Raw genomic sequence first — 16,103 nt, 5'->3', positions numbered from 1 at the left:
AACGGTATAATATACTATTTAAACGAATTGTGAGCAGACTCCCCCCCCCCCAAAAAAAAAAAATCTTATTGCATTTATTACAAATCGGTTTCTTGGGAAGAATTTATCGGTTATTTATAATTTGCATTTATTCTATACATAAAGGTGTCTACTCTTAATCAAGTGATTGTACACGTACTCTTTTAAATCCGGGGATGTATATCAATACATCGGATCCCGTGCCTTGTCCACTTTGATTCTTTTTATTACATTTGTCATGATCATTTCGGGACCTTTTAAAACGGACTATGCGGTTTGGGTTTTACTTATTGTTGAAGGTTAACCGATATTTGCTTACATACTATTTATTTGCACTTTGATGGATAGTTGTCTCGTTGGCAAACACACCCCAGTTTTTTTTTAATTAGTGAAATAAATATCGACAATTTAGAGTTTTTGTTCCAAACAATTCATACATTAATTTTTGGTTTAAATAATGTTATGCATTCTTCCATTTCTAAACCTATGATATTTTTGTATGTACTCAAGCGTCAACTATAATCCTCCTGCGTTTGTCCAATCTTTTTGAGAGCTGTTTCATTTTTCCTTGAAACTTTCCAGGAAATTTTGGATTTTCGTTGTGAATATACTCTAGAAAAGCTCTATGATGACGACCAGGAGTCTGTGAAAACAAAGACTCACCACCAAGAAATGTAATCATTCTGCTGACGTTTAAGTCCCGGTCTGCATTTCGCCGCCTATGTCTATAAAGCTCGTTTTCAATTACTTTGGAATCAAATACAGAGTCCAATGCCTCACCAAGTGGTCCTACAATCTGACTACATCTTTGTATTGTATTATTGGTGTACCTACCCTTTGCGGAATCTAGTAAATCCTTAAATAATCTGTTTAAAATTTCGTTCATGAAATCCATTGGTAAATTTCGACCAATTCCACCCCCGTAGTTAACTGTTCTGTTGTAAATTAAATCGTGCTTCAATTTATCTGGAAGCCAACCATTTATCGAAACTAACAGTCTATGTGCTAATATGACATATTTTGGATGTTTTGTCGAAAAGAAGTGTACGAGGTCTAACTTCCAGTGCGACATCATGGCCTCACCGTCCGCCTCACGAACTGCATCTCGTCGGCAGAGCAGATTCAGTCCTGTCCATGTTATAGCCCTACTGTAATTGTATTTGAAATCGTCGGACTTGTTTACAGTTGATCTTGACTTAGATTTCTTTCGGCTCTTAGACTTTTTTGACGATTTGCATGCAGATCTACAGTACCAATTGCCTTCTGGAACGTCTGTCATGTCCAAGCATTTAGTGTGGTACCATTCGTCTGCCGTGCACTTGGAACCAGCACTACACCCAATCATTGGCTCATCATTACCGAGATCTTGATGACAGGTGCAGTAAGGGTAGGAGTCTTTCTCGTTTCTGCATGTGTCGCTGCAGAACCAATTATTAGGGAGATTTTCAGTATCCAGTCCAGCACATGAATAGTGAAAGACTTCACCCTTAGTACAATTCCTACCAGCCCCACACAGTATGACTTCCTCTTCGATGTCTTCTCCACAACAGAATTTCTCCGGCTCTGTCTGGTCATCCGTTTTCAAAGATTCTGTTTCCAAATGGTGCCAAACATTTTGAACAACAGAGCTAACAACAGACTGTAAATACTCTTGTCTGTCGTCAACAGACGAGTTTTCTATGGATTCAGGGGCTGTTGATGGTCTATCGCCCTTTTCTGCCATTTCCATAAGTTCCATAGTTAATAAGCAGACATATCCTTCTGTTACCAAACACATTAACTCCCATGCGTGGTTAAAATTGTCCGATATGTCTGATTTAACTTGACGAAAGTTGAAAATGTTTTTCAGATGATTAAGTGTTCCTCTGTCTGCAGCACTGGAACCCTTAAAGAACTCATCGAAGTAGTCCTGTAATAAAATCATCTCTTTGTGAAACTCTTGTACTGCAGGCTCGCAGCCTTCTAATCTTTCCCATGGATTCAAACCATTTACACGTGCCCTGTGTGCATCATTTCCTCGTTCACAACTGAGTCCATCGCCATATACTATCGCAGTGTAAGGTTTGTCCTGTATAGATGGTATATACCTTTGCAAATTTTCATAAATTGTAATGGCCCCTTGAGTAGAGGAAGGATCGACATCAAAAACTCCAAGGTTAATTAGAACACTTCTCTTTGATGAATCCAGTGAATATTCATGAAGCATATGAGAAGTGACACAGTCGGAGAAGTTGGCATTAAACCATGGTAAGTATCGGGTTATAATGCGAGCGACCATAACTTTCATTCTGTTTGATAGAAGTTCAAAATCATTCTCATTTGGAACAAAAATGTTTGATGGTAGTTCAGCTGCCTTCTTCAACTCTTCATCGAACTTCCAGTTCAAATGAGTGGTTTGAAGACGGTTGATGGCTATGTATCCTAGAGCCATATTCAGATACGTATTTTTTTAGGTTTCAGATGGATGTCTACTGGTAACCTTTTTTCCAACATTATCCCAACACATGGAGAAGCCGGGATGTAGATCAATTTGTTCTTTCTCTTCGTCAGATTCATGTGAAATTACCGACTGTTCATCGCCGTCCGAAATATCATCTGCATCATCTGACGATAAATGTATACCATCACTATTCGAATGGTCACTAAGGGAGTCATCTAGAACATCATCGTCATCTGTGTCTTCCATTCCATATGGAATTGTATCGTCCATGTTCATTATTATTGTATCCTGGCTGCTAGCTGATAAACTGTTGACTTCGTCCTCTATGTTAGGAACAACAGCAGCTATAGCTACAGACAAGTCTGCATCTTCATTTGTCACATTGATTCGTCTAACATTTTGTTGTTGATGTTGTTCCTCAATTATTATTTTACATGTTGTTGCAGCAGAATCAAAGCCTTGCCTGATTTTGTCCAAGATAGATAAGGTGGTATCATACCCTTTACATATTCCGGTATGTGCAATTTGTTTCATGACATTGCGTTTTAAGCCACCTCTCCAAAACTGTACTGAAAACAGAGACGGAAGAAAGCTAGCAGTCTTAGGAGCTCTAGCGTTGAGAATGCAGGCAATAGATGTTCCAATCTGTGGTCTTAAGTTTACAGATTTTCCTCTGATTAGACTGTTTTCATTTGCCCGTTTGGTAACTGCCCCTCTTAGGACATTAGACAGCAATGGACATGCCTGTTCAAAGTCATTTAGAGTCTTTGTCCACGAAAATTGTTCCAAATTAACTATGTTGACATCTTGGAACAAGGGGAATAGTTTTTGTCCTAGCAATGTCAATACTTCTCTTCGCACCAGGTTCACAACAACTTTGGTGAACGATTTTTTGCTGCCTTTTGTTGCGGTGTACATACCTCTTATTGCCCTACCATATTGTCTAGCTTTTACTGCTGAGATAATAGATTCCAACTTGGTACTTTTTGAAGCTTTTTTGGAAAAAAGATTCTTTGCGACTCCTTTTTTCTGTAATGAAACATTTTGAGCTAAGTATCAATATCTAATTATGAATTTTCGTTACAGCTAATTTCCTAATGCTTGTAGAGTAAAACTTTGGTTGGCTTGCTGTCTTTGTTTGTATATTTGTTTATTCAAATTTGTAATTAAGATTGATATCTCCAATTTTTTGGATTTTTTATGAAAGTTTGTTTCCAGTTTTTGGAGAAAAAATAATTTGTTTTCAACATGAGAAAAAAATGTTTGTTTCACCCTCAGCTGCCACTATATGTAATGCAAAAATTAAAAGAAAAAAATAGTTGTCAACTTGTCGCCAAAAAAATAGATTGTTTTTTCGCCAAAGTCGAAAAAAAGTTAGTCCAGAAAAAAAACCCTATAGCCCCCCCACCCCCAAAAATATCAAATGTTGCTGCCTAACCTTCATACTAAGTCTTCATTCACATGCATTAGGAAATTAGCTGTAATTTGTTATTGCTTATCACCCCACCCCGAATCCGCATGTGAAAACAATAGTGCAGCATGGTATTATTTGCAAGTCTATAGAAACAGGTCAATAAGAAGATCTTGAGCATTGAATTTAAACAGTGATAATTAAATATAAAGTTGTACAGGTTTTCCATTTTAAATGAAGTGTTCCCCTTTCCACGAAATGTACCATTACGCACGCAAATGAACTAGCCGGGGCTGAATTGATTATATATACTAGCAAAATATACACCCCCTCTCTATCTGTCATATAAAGAAAGGAATACTTTATGAAAAAAAAATCACTTGTCATTCATAAATACCACTATTAACTTTTCTATATTAAGTGCATATTACCTGGCATGGTGTACTAGTAAATCGAGCTTTCTTGATAGGGGAAGTCTTTGTAATTCCAGTACTGTGTCTTTTTTTCTGACTAATATAAGAATCGGAAAATGTCCATCCCCAAAATTCATTCAAGGAATTTTGGTATTTTGCAGTGTCATTAAGTCTGGTCCAACATTCTGGACACACAAATTGTCCTAAACGTTTGCTGGAAACAGGGGTAAAAGTTGCACCCGTAACATCTGTTAGCAAATCTCTGGCACTCTGATCTCCAGTAAGGGAATTCTCTAGCGAAAATCTAAAGTAACCCTTATCTCCTTTTTTTTTGGAAAACGCTTTGTTACAGTTTGCACATGCAGCCATCGTGGTTTCAAGCAGACGTGAAAAGGGCGCCAAAACAATAATCCGCCAAAAATAAAGAAATGGACATCAAAAGTATCAACGCAAATTTTGAATCAGTTAAAGCCAGTTACAATATAGAATATGAAGCTAAAGTGGAGCAGCTTCAAGTTGTTTTGTCTGTGCTGAAAGGACGAAATGTATTAGCCTTACTTCCAACTGGATTTGGAAAAACTTTATGTGTAGCCATACCAACCATGCTGTCAGAAGATAAAGATTGTATAACGATAGTCATATCTCCATTGACTTCGCTGATCGATGACCAAATATGCAGACTTAATAAACTGAATGTACGCTGTGCTAAAATAACAGGAATAGGTGAAATGGAAAGGCAGACAGTAACAGGTACATTGAACTTTATTTGGCAGAAATGGGGGGGGGGTATTATAAATTATTATGTGTGAAAAGAATATAACTGCCGCCAATTTTCCTTTTCAAAAAAGGAATCCATTCTATAACTTTTTATTATCATATATTCACGATCATTCACATATAAAGAAATCAACGCCATACGATCAAATTCCCGTCATGTAAATTCATTTTTCGATTTATTGTATTGAAAATATTTATCTCATTCATCTTTGGTCTGTGCCCCTATTCTACTAAAACTTTTTTTTATGTCAATTATAATTTCATAATACTTATTAAAGTTAAACGACGGTGGGAGGGGGGAACCACTGAAGCGTGACTGAAGCAGCCACTTAGGTCAGTTAGCCTTAGGTCAGTCAGCCTTAGGTCAGTCAGCGGACCCCCTTTCCTTACAAAAAGTAATGGATCCGCCACTGCACATATAAACAAGTATACACAGACTTTTATAGTTGACTATGCTGTATAGACTTTGCTCATTGTTGAAGGTCGTATGGTGACCTGTAGTTGTCAATTTCTATGACTCTATGGAGAGTTGTCTCATTGGCATTCATACCAGATCTTCTTTTTTTTGGCCAACAATTGTACGCGGTTGTAATTTATGGTCAATCACCTTCTTGATTTAAATATTCATTTTTTCAGAAATAACCAATGGAAAGTATTCAATTGTCTTCTCATCGCCTGAATCAGTTTTAAAGCCTTATTGGAAAACTGTCTTCCTCTCAGCTACGTGGCAAACTCACTTGAAATTAATTGCAATCGATGAGGCGCATTGTATATCCGAATGGGGGGATGATTTCAGAAAAGATTACCAGCAGTTGTACGAGCTAAGAAGCTTCTTTGGAGCTCCTTTGATGGCATTGACTGGGACTTCAACAAAAAAAGTTAAAAAGGACATAGTGGAACACTTGCAACTACTAGACGAAGACACTGATCTTGTATACAAGTCACCAGATAGGCCAAACCTATATCTACAAATCTTAAAAAAAGAAAGCACGGATTACGATTCTTGCTTAGACTGGTTAATAAACCATATTCGCACTAATGGCAAGAAATCGAAAAAAATTATTGTTTACTGCAGATCTATTGACGCAGTATCTGAAATATTTTGTTGTTTAAAAGATAGTCTCGGTAAAATGGCTTATGTTGACGGAATTGTGGATGGTAATCAAGTACTTCTGGAGATGTATCACAAAAGCACACACCAGGATTCGAAAGACCGAATTATCAACGAATTCAAGACAAAAACTAGTCGTATCAGGTGCGTTATTGCTACCGTGGCGCTAGGCATGGGTTTGGATATTTCAGACATAGACTTAGTTGTCCATATTGGCTGTCCAAAAACAGTTCTTTCCTATTGGCAAGAGGCGGGTCGTTGTGCTAGGGATGGTCGACAGGGATATAGTTTGATCTTGTATGACAACTTTACTCTTGCCCTCAAGACAACAGACAAAGATATTGCTGATATTGTAAAAAATAAAGACGGGAAATGCATTCGAAAGCAAATTTTAGATGTATTTTCTGATGAAGACAGCAATCAAGAAATTGAAAAAGAATCTTGTGAAGGTTGTGAATTGGATTGGTGTCAATGCAGCATGTGCAAGTGTTGTACACTTTGTGCCTCTAAATGTCAGTGTCACACAAGATGTAGTTTTAGTGTACAGAAATTTTTAAATGAAATTCAGAATGTAAATACTACAAATACAGACTGAAATATGGTATGGTAGACGGTGAATGAGGATTGCCTCGCTCGCCGGGTATAGGAGACGTATCTATAGTTGTACATTTCTGTGTCAATTTGATATCTTATGGAGAGTTGTCTCACTGGCAATCATACCACATATTCTTTTTAATATTTCTGATCCATGTATAAAACAAAAAATATTTGTGATCCATGTATAAAACAAAAAAACCAGACTGAAATGTAGTAGACGGTGAATGAGGATTGCCTCGCTCGCCGAGAATGGCAGTCTATTTCTGTTCCAATGAAAATTACAATGTACATACCACAGACTGAAATCATAATAGACGGTGAATGAGGATTGCCTCGCTCGCCGGGTATAGCAGTCTATTTCTGATACATTTACTAAATTGCAATGTATACTGTTACAATCTTATCCTGATCCATTTTCAGAAATGCAATGTAGACGATTATTTACAGAAGCTATCAAATTTTCAGATTTTCTGTTAAGGACATATTATATACATAAACTGTATATGGTTATCTATATATAATTTTTATATCTATTTAAGAAAATATAGTATTGATAAAGATGCCGATTTTTTTAATTCATGATCATCACTTATAACTTCACTTTAGTACCATTTTGGCACTGGTGCTCCAATAACGGAGGAATATAATTTGGAAAAAATTCGTTTTGTTCCCAATTTCGATTTTTATGTTGACCAGAGTTTTTGAATTTCACCGGTGTCAACATCAATGACCTGGATAAACTTTTCTTTCTTTTGGATGATTTAAGGAGAAACAATCAATATAACTACCATAATTCAGGTAAGTAATCACTTCTTAACATATTTAAAACATTTACGTGGCTGGTCAAATCAGAATTAAATTTTTTTTCATGCTACGCGTTTTTGGCCAATCGCGATATGACCTCGGGTGGCACATTGATAGGAAAAAGAAAATATCAGAACAGCAAATGTAAATAGTGAATAAAGCCTCCGAGGTCATATGTTATAGGACTACTATAGACCAGTAAGTATACTTCCAGCAATTTCAAAAATTTTTGAACGAGCAATTTACAACCAGCTAGTTGAATACTTCAATACACACTTTCATCCATACTTATCTGCATTTAGACCAAAATATGGATGTCAAACTACTCTACTCAGGATTATAGAGGACTGGAAAATGGCACTTGATCAAAATAAGTTTATTGGCTCAATTCTAATGGATCTATCTAAGGCTTTCGATTGTCTCCCTCACGATCTTCTACTGCTTAAGCTTGAAGCATATGGTCTTTCAACTTCCTCATTAAAACTCATTAAAAATTACTTATCTAACAGGAAACAATGTGTTCGAGTTGGCTCTAGTCTGAGCAATTGGCAAAACATATACAAAGGAGTACCACAAGGTTCTATTCTAGGTCCTATACTGTTTAACATCTTCATTAATGACATATTTCACTTCACCACAAACAGTTCACTCTACAATTATGCTGATGACAACACATTATCTTATGCAAATAGAGATATAGACACCGTTATCTCTACACTTGAAAAAGACAGTTTGGCTCTAATAGAATGGTTTTCTTCCAATCAAATGAAGGCAAACCCTGAAAAATTTCAAGCTTTGGCAATTGGCAAAAAAACAATGGGCAAAAACATTACATTTGATCTAGCAGGTAACAAAATAAAATGTGAAAAAGAGGTCAAACTATTAGGCATCACCATTGACTTTGAACTAAATTTCAACACGCATATATCAAACATCTGCAAAAAAGCATCCAGACAACTAAATGTATTAAAAAGACTTGGCAAATACTTAAACAAACTTGGAAAATTAACAATATATCACTCCTTTATCATGTCAAACTTTAATTTCTGTTCATTGTCCTGGCATTTCTGCAGCGAGGCCAACACTAAAAAAATTGAAAAAGTACAAGAAAGAGCACTTCGCTTCATTTACCAGGATCACAACAGCACATATGAAGACTTAATTTTAAAATCAAAAATGCCATCACTTAAAGTAAGACGCCTAAGAACCATGGCAATAGAGGTCTTTAGAACACTCAATCATGAAAGTCCAGTATACCTTTATGACCTTATAAATATTAAAAAAACAAAATATTCTTTCAGATACCAAAATTTAGCTGAAATACCAGACGTAAGAACAACAAGGTATGGCTTGACATCTTTCAGATATTCTGCTGCCAAACTATGGAATGAGTTGCCAAACCACTTTAGAACTGAAACATCTTTTACCCAATTCAAGAGTCTAATAAACTCATGGAATGGCAACTCATGCCATTGCAATGCATGTGCATAGTTTTATATATTTTATGTTATAGCTTGAAATATAATAGTGCTGCTTCTTGTGAATGTTTGCTAAGCTTTTTATAATTTGTGAATGCTGTGCTTTAGTTTTTATGTTTGCTTTTAGTGCTTATGCATGTGTATAATATAGTATTTAATAGTGCAGCCTAAATGTGCATGAAATGTATGTTCTATGTCTTTTATGTTTTAATATTTGTATTGTGTATTATTGTTATGTAAATGTATGCGTTTGTCGGTTATAAAAGCTCAGAGAGCTTATGTTTATTTGTTATATGACATGCCGACTATAAATAAAGCTTTGAATTGAATTGAATTGAAAGCATATTGCAAAATGATTTAAATGCTAACTTATATACAATCTTGGTGTAAGAATGACAGTATGAAAATAATGCACAACAAAACTTTCTTTTTTATGAAATTGGGTTTAAAACAAAAACATACACAACTATCAGAATTATGTATTACCGTCAACGACTGAACATGAATTGAGAATGTCCGTTCTTTCAAATTACTTGGAATTGACATTAATCAGAAATGAAAATTAAGCTGGGAAGATCATGTTGATCGGATATGTAAAATTATCTCATCTGAAATATCACTTTTATAATAAAGTATATTTGCCAATACGTACAAGGCAAGCATTTTATAATGCATATATAGTCTACCATATATAGACTATTGTAGTTCTTTGGGGAAAGGAGAAGGGGCTTTAATGGCCTAGAATGGCCCCAGATTTACAAGATAATAAAAATTCTAACAGAGCAGATTTTTCTCCGTAGATTATTAGAATATGAGTCAATGATTTTAAAAAAAGTGTTTTTATCTAACAAAAAAAGGTTCAATGACGTCACAATGGTAGGTGCAAATGACGTCATAATTTGGAAAATAAGCAAAAATATTGAAATTTGGATGGTTTTTCTAAATTTTGACCACCGCACCATGCTTGCACCAATTAGAAATTTTAACATTTTGACAAGTTCATACATATCAAACTTCGGATAAAAAATCTTTTTGGTGCAAGGTTGGTGCGATAGTTTATTTTATATTTTTCATAGCCAAGCGGAGCAATAAAAAGCTGAAATTTGCTGTCCAAATTGGACCTTTTCATCTGACAAAGTTTAGTTTATACATTCTTATGCCTATAGAAACTTATTTTTTTGTTTATGAATGTAACATGTATTCCTAATATTATTTCTGTAAGTATATCTAGTAAAATTTCTTTAAAAAGTCGAAAGCAATGAACTTCATGTGTAAAGTAGTCAATAATAACTTTGAGGACATTTTTTTTTTAATTATGAAATTTTAGATAGACCTTTAATATAAAATAATCTGTACATTTCTTATGTTTCTGCTAATTATCAGTTCAAAATCTGGTGTTTGAATGGGGCAATCTCCTCTTTCTGGTATTAGGGTCGATCCATGATTTATGTTATGAAAAAGGGGGGATTTAAAAGATTATTTTGCTTAAATTTCCATAATTGGAAAATGAAACTACCTATATTCCAATTGGATGTGCCTTTGTTGGTAATGAGCACAGAGAACAAGTTCTATAAAATTATATGGTAAAAGAACGGAAACGGCATAAGATAGACTATCCAAATATCTGTATATACATGTATATATATAAAAGTACGTCTGAAATCTATTAAAAAACAGATTTATCTATAGGATCACCAGCAGTGATGGTGATACATGGCTGTGTACATTATGTATATACAACTCGTCTTAACATCAACCTAACATTGTTAGATCTGTAAATTTGCTTTTGCAAATGTACATATATATGAGGGGGGATAGGAGGGGTCCTCATCCCGAAATCCCGGGCTTAAAAACACTAAATCCTGAGGTCCCGAAATTAAATAAAGTAAATCCCTGCATCCCGAAATCCGAAAAAAAAGAATTCCCGGATCCCGAAAGTGTCAATCCCGAAATCCCGAGCTTAAAAACAGCCGATCCCAGAGTCCCGATAAAGGTCCTATCCCCCTCATATATACATGGATAATTGACCTTCCCATGCAGAGAAACAAAAGGCTGAAGTCTGTAAGCATCCTACATGTCTGTTACCGTTTTAAAGGTTATGTTTTGAATAGTTTTCTAATCATGCGTAAAAAAAAAGTGTAAATTTTAAAATGTGACCCTGATTTGTTGTTACGCTCGATTTGTGAGCATTGTGATTACTGGTCTGTGCGTCCGTTTGTCAGTGCGTATATTCGTCTGTCCGTCCGATCGCTTCAGGTTTACGTTTTCAGTCAAGGTAGTTGTATCTGACATCAGACTCAGACTTCTTTTGAAGTAAATTTTACTGTGGGTATTGTTGTGTTTGAATTGTTTTTAATTTGGCTAGAGGTAAAGGGAGAAGGGGTTTGAGATCTCAAAATATTACATGTCTAAGCCTGCAGATATTTTGCGCCTGTCCCAATTTAGGATTCCCTGGCCTTTGTTAGTCTTGCCATTTGGGCATCCATGTACTAAAAACACATTCTTGTTTTCAACTATTTTGACGTATATATAATGCATATTGTCATGATGATCAAAGACCAAGTCAGATGACACTAAGATTAGTGAAAGCGAAAAATAAACTAGTCACATTGACAAGATTAACTACAATAAAACAAATAATATATATAATGATTTTAGAAAAATTTTAAGAATACAGATTTATTTGAGATTATAGTAGCATGTACCAGTTTTGTAATGCTATAGAATGATATAGGCCAGGTGAGCTAAAAATAAGATGAATTTCGAAAAGTCAACCCTCTACCTATGTCTTAGTGTCTAGAGAGGGTGGGGGTGTACTTCAATACTTAATTGATAGGTGGTGCCGCTGTTTTGTTACCTCACCCTGTTTTACATTTTAAAAATATATACCTAAAAACTATTCCAAAGGCACAATCTATCACCTTGTAAATAGAAGTTCCCCCTCCAACCTCAACCCCTACCTGCATGAAACATAACAACTGTAATGGAAATTATATATATACACTGACATTTGAAAAAAAACCTTTAATGTTTGGGTCTGTATCTATTTATTTAAGATAATTAATATAAAGATTTCTTAGCGCTAAATATGTATTCTAGTCTTTATATTATTCTTCTTGTCGCTGATAAGTGAGACCCCACCCAGCACTAGATGCACAATCTGTATATATCAGTAATACGCGGTGTTTTGTTTTGTTTGTTAATGCTTCAATATTGCTTTCTTCCATAATATTTACCTTGGAGTTTGTTTCTTTTTACAATTTGCATCTTAAATTGCCTTTCTGTTGCAACATATTTAAAATTAAATCTTGTAAAATAGAAAACAAATTGCGGTTGCCATGGGCACATATGTGTTGCTAGGGAGAAACAACAGTGAATTTGGCAAAAAATGTGCATTTAATTATGTAATATTTAAATAGTGTACAAGTGTAAAGTTCACTACATGCTAAACAGGTTTAATTTCAAATATAGATATATTAAAGCTGTATAATAATCATATTTAATGAGTTTAACTCCGCCATTATATTGGTTGCTAGGCAACAGAATAAACGAGCTAGACCCAAAATTCAACTATTTTCAGAAGGTCTATGGTATAGACTTACAACATGACAAATTAAATGAAATTTGGGGGTGGGGCCAAAAATGGCCCTTATAGTCCCTAGTCCTTTATTAAAAACAGATTCAGATGGAATCATAAAACTTAAAAAAAGAGTAGCAAGAATTATACTGGAATGCAATATTTCTATTCCATCTAATTTCGTGTTTTCATCTATAAAATGGCTTTCTTTTACCAAAAGAATAAAATACCAAAAATCAATTCTAATGTAAAAAATGTGTTCGAGTGTAGCGTAATACAAGCGGATTGCAATTTTAAAAAAGGGGTCTAGCCGTAGCAACCTCACCCCAAACTCTGGATCCGATAAGTGAGGTAAAACGGAAATATGAAGTAAAAACAATCATCTAAATTGCTAGATCATAATTTGTTTTTTTTATCTAAACTAATTAAACTTTTTTTTTCTTAAATTATTGTAATTATGTTCAGATATTATTTTTTCCCAAGTATGTACCTTCTTGTAATCTTAAACATATTGAAGTTAAGAAGTATTTTGTAGATGTACAATGGCAATTGAAAGTGAACGGTGCAAAAACTTTGTTTTAACTGACCCCTATCAGCACACTCTTTGTCAAAACAACAATTTTGAAATCAGAATATAAGATTTGACCCAATCGGATAAAAATTCGACCATGTGTTTACACAGGCTCGTCCAACCTCATGATATGCACATAACAAAATCATAAATACATATATATATATATCGGTAAAATTGCACTGAGAACTATTAACCCTTCGCTATATATATAGTTCTAGTATTATACCAGATACTTCAGCCTCTTTTTTTGTTGCTTGTCTGTTCCAAAAGGTAGATCAAATAAACAAGTCAGTTTAATTATACCTCCAAGGCTTTCTAAAGAATTTACAAGACAGACAGATAGAAAGAACAAAACACTAGTAATGCATAATCAAAATAAAGAGAGAACAGCATTATACTGGTGCACTATTACAATAATGTCTATAATGTGTGTAAATGATAAGATGAGCCAATCTACGAAACAAAATAACTTGTTAACGTTCTTCATCTCAAAGTTAAACTGATACTTTCAAGATGGATAAGGGGACGACCATTTGATATTCTGGGGGGTGGGGGGTTGGGGGGGGGGGGAGGATTTGTTTTTGATCGGTTATTTATTTTTGTAAACTGAGAGGACAGATTATTCATTTTCTGCACTATTGAAGCAAGATTTTTCATTTTCATTAAAGCAAGGGACTGATTATTCATTTTCACAACTATATTTATGATAGTCGAAAACATACATTTTTTTAAATATTTGTTTATTATTATGAATAATACATGTATAGTCAAGTCATTATGTACCATTTAATCAGAAAAGATCAGTATCCCCTGCAGAAATTTTAAGATTCAAGATTTATTTCATAACCTCAGACACATACTTGCATGACTTGTGTACAAGAGGACAATATATATACAAATATACTAAGATAATACATAGCGAGACAGGACTAACGAACCACAAATACATAGTAATAAGTATATTATAAAAGACAATTGGTATAATTAGATTAAGTATTTTATAATTTTCTTCACGAAATGAATCATTTATATTCCCAAGCAATGTCCCAAGCAATATACATGTATTGCATACAACACACATACATAGTATTAAAGTTAATTTAGTTTGGTTTTATCTAGCCTTTTATCAAAAGTATTGTTAAACATATTTTGCCGAGCGGAGCGAGGCAAAAAAAAATTGAAGGGTTTTGATATCGCTGAAGGCCCAAGAAGCTATAGACCTGCTCAGTTATTTATTTTCAATACATTGCAAGTCAGGTTATTTATTTTCAAACTACCACAGAACAAACCATTTATTTTTGTGATTATCAAGGCTGAGTTATTTATTTTCAAAATCCTCCTGCCCCCCCCCCCCCCAAAATATCAAATGGTCTATCTGACAAAGAAATAAAACATTTCTTTAAGATTAACAAAGAAGCAATGAAAACCACTGGACATATATTTTTTTAAACACAAGAAAAGTACTATACAACGATATAATGGTACAATATGGCATACAGTAACACATTTATTTATATGTTGCTAGTCGGACATCATGAAACGTGACCATTTCGATACATTGGTGAAATATACCTTCTGACTTGTGTATTAAAAATGTGATTCAAATGTTAGATAATGTAAATTTCACAAATTGTTGCTTCAATTTTTGCTAAAAAAATTTCCAAACAAATTGTTTTATAGGACATTAAAAGAATAAATGCTCCGTGATTTCATCAGAAACCTTACATAAATATTCTGTATTTGCGAAACATACAAAAAACAATTTTGGTCAAAGACAAAACAAACATAAGAAAAACGTACAAAAAGTATACAAGTATATAAGTCTCGAATAATATAGAGCTTTTCAATCACAGTAGTTATATATAATCTTTTATCACTTGTGAGGCCCCTCATGGGGGGGGGGGGGGGGGGGGGGGTCCTAGTAATCACATAATCACCATTTTTTTGCCAATATAATCACATAATAATTAAATATTTGCTTATCTTTAGTAATCAAATAATCATAAACTAAAAATACAGTCCTAGGTAATCAAATAATCATGAAATATTTGGCTTAATAATAAAATAATCATTAAAAAAACGGCCAAGTAATCACATAATCAAAAACCCCATGAGGGCCCTCACTTGTAACGTAAGTAAGAAATGACTCCAGACTAGAATTGAACGTTTTCCGGTTCTTTCAGCTTCCAGGCTAGCTCAACGAAACAATGTTGAATGTGCGAGACGATATAGCCACGAAAGCTGAAAGTGGCGGCAATAAACAACAATTGATCAATCATATAACTCCGGACCTAAAAAAGTTGAGAATGGAAATGGGGAATGTGTCAAAGAGACAGCAAACCGACCAAAGAGAAGATAACAACCGACTTCCACAAATAGGTCTTCCACAGGCTCGTAGCCAGGAATTTCCAAGGAGGGGTTCGTTTGACTCACAAACTCGACTTTAACAGTCACAATTCGAACAGAACATAACATAACAAGACTTTAACCATGCTTATTTGTTTTCAAGGGGGGTTCTTCCGAACCCCCCCCCCCCTTGGCTACGGGTATGCTCCATGTTTGTATTTGATACTTTTTGCCTTATTACATCCAAATAGAGATCTCATAGTCACTTCTTGTTCATATTCTCATCTATCCTTATTCATATACTAATACTATTTTTTTCGTCATGAACATGTATGAAGTATTTGCCACTGGACGTTAAATATTAAACGAATTTTCAGCAATAAGATTATCTTCCTTGTTTACACAGTCAATATGATAAGAAATCTTTCAACTCTCCATCAACTATTTGAGGTGGTAGCATGAAAACGAAAGTTAATCAGTGACGTCATCATGTCCTTTTATAGCAGCCGACAAATCCAATCAAGCTATCGTCTGCATCAATCAATTATAGAGATAAA

The 16,103-nt window shown here is 34.5% G+C and overlaps 1 protein-coding gene across 1 annotated transcript; it reads left to right on the top strand.

The window, feature by feature from the left end:
* The first annotated feature begins 4,710 nt into the window (after positions 1-4,710).
* Positions 4,711-6,765, top strand: LOC134728027 (uncharacterized). Its single transcript, XM_063592427.1, has 2 exons — positions 4,711-5,032; positions 5,696-6,765. Exons 1-2 carry the CDS (start codon positions 4,711-4,713, stop codon positions 6,763-6,765), a joined length of 1,392 nt encoding a protein of 463 aa, XP_063448497.1.
* The last annotated feature ends 9,338 nt before the right edge of the window (positions 6,766-16,103 follow it).

This window comes from Mytilus trossulus, chromosome 8 (assembly GCF_036588685.1).
Source record: "Mytilus trossulus isolate FHL-02 chromosome 8, PNRI_Mtr1.1.1.hap1, whole genome shotgun sequence".
In the NCBI taxonomy this organism is placed as follows: Eukaryota; Metazoa; Mollusca; class Bivalvia; order Mytilida; family Mytilidae; genus Mytilus; species Mytilus trossulus.
This window is presented reverse-complemented; position numbering and strand designations above follow the sequence as displayed.

Coding starts and splice junctions, on each gene's coding strand:
- LOC134728027 (XM_063592427.1), top strand. CDS start 4,711: ATGGACATCAAAAGTATCAACGCAAATTTTGAATCAGTTAAAGCCAGT. Junction 5,033..5,695: donor GGAAAGGCAGACAGTAACAG/GTACATTGAACT, acceptor TCATTTTTTCAG/AAATAACCAATGGAAAGTAT.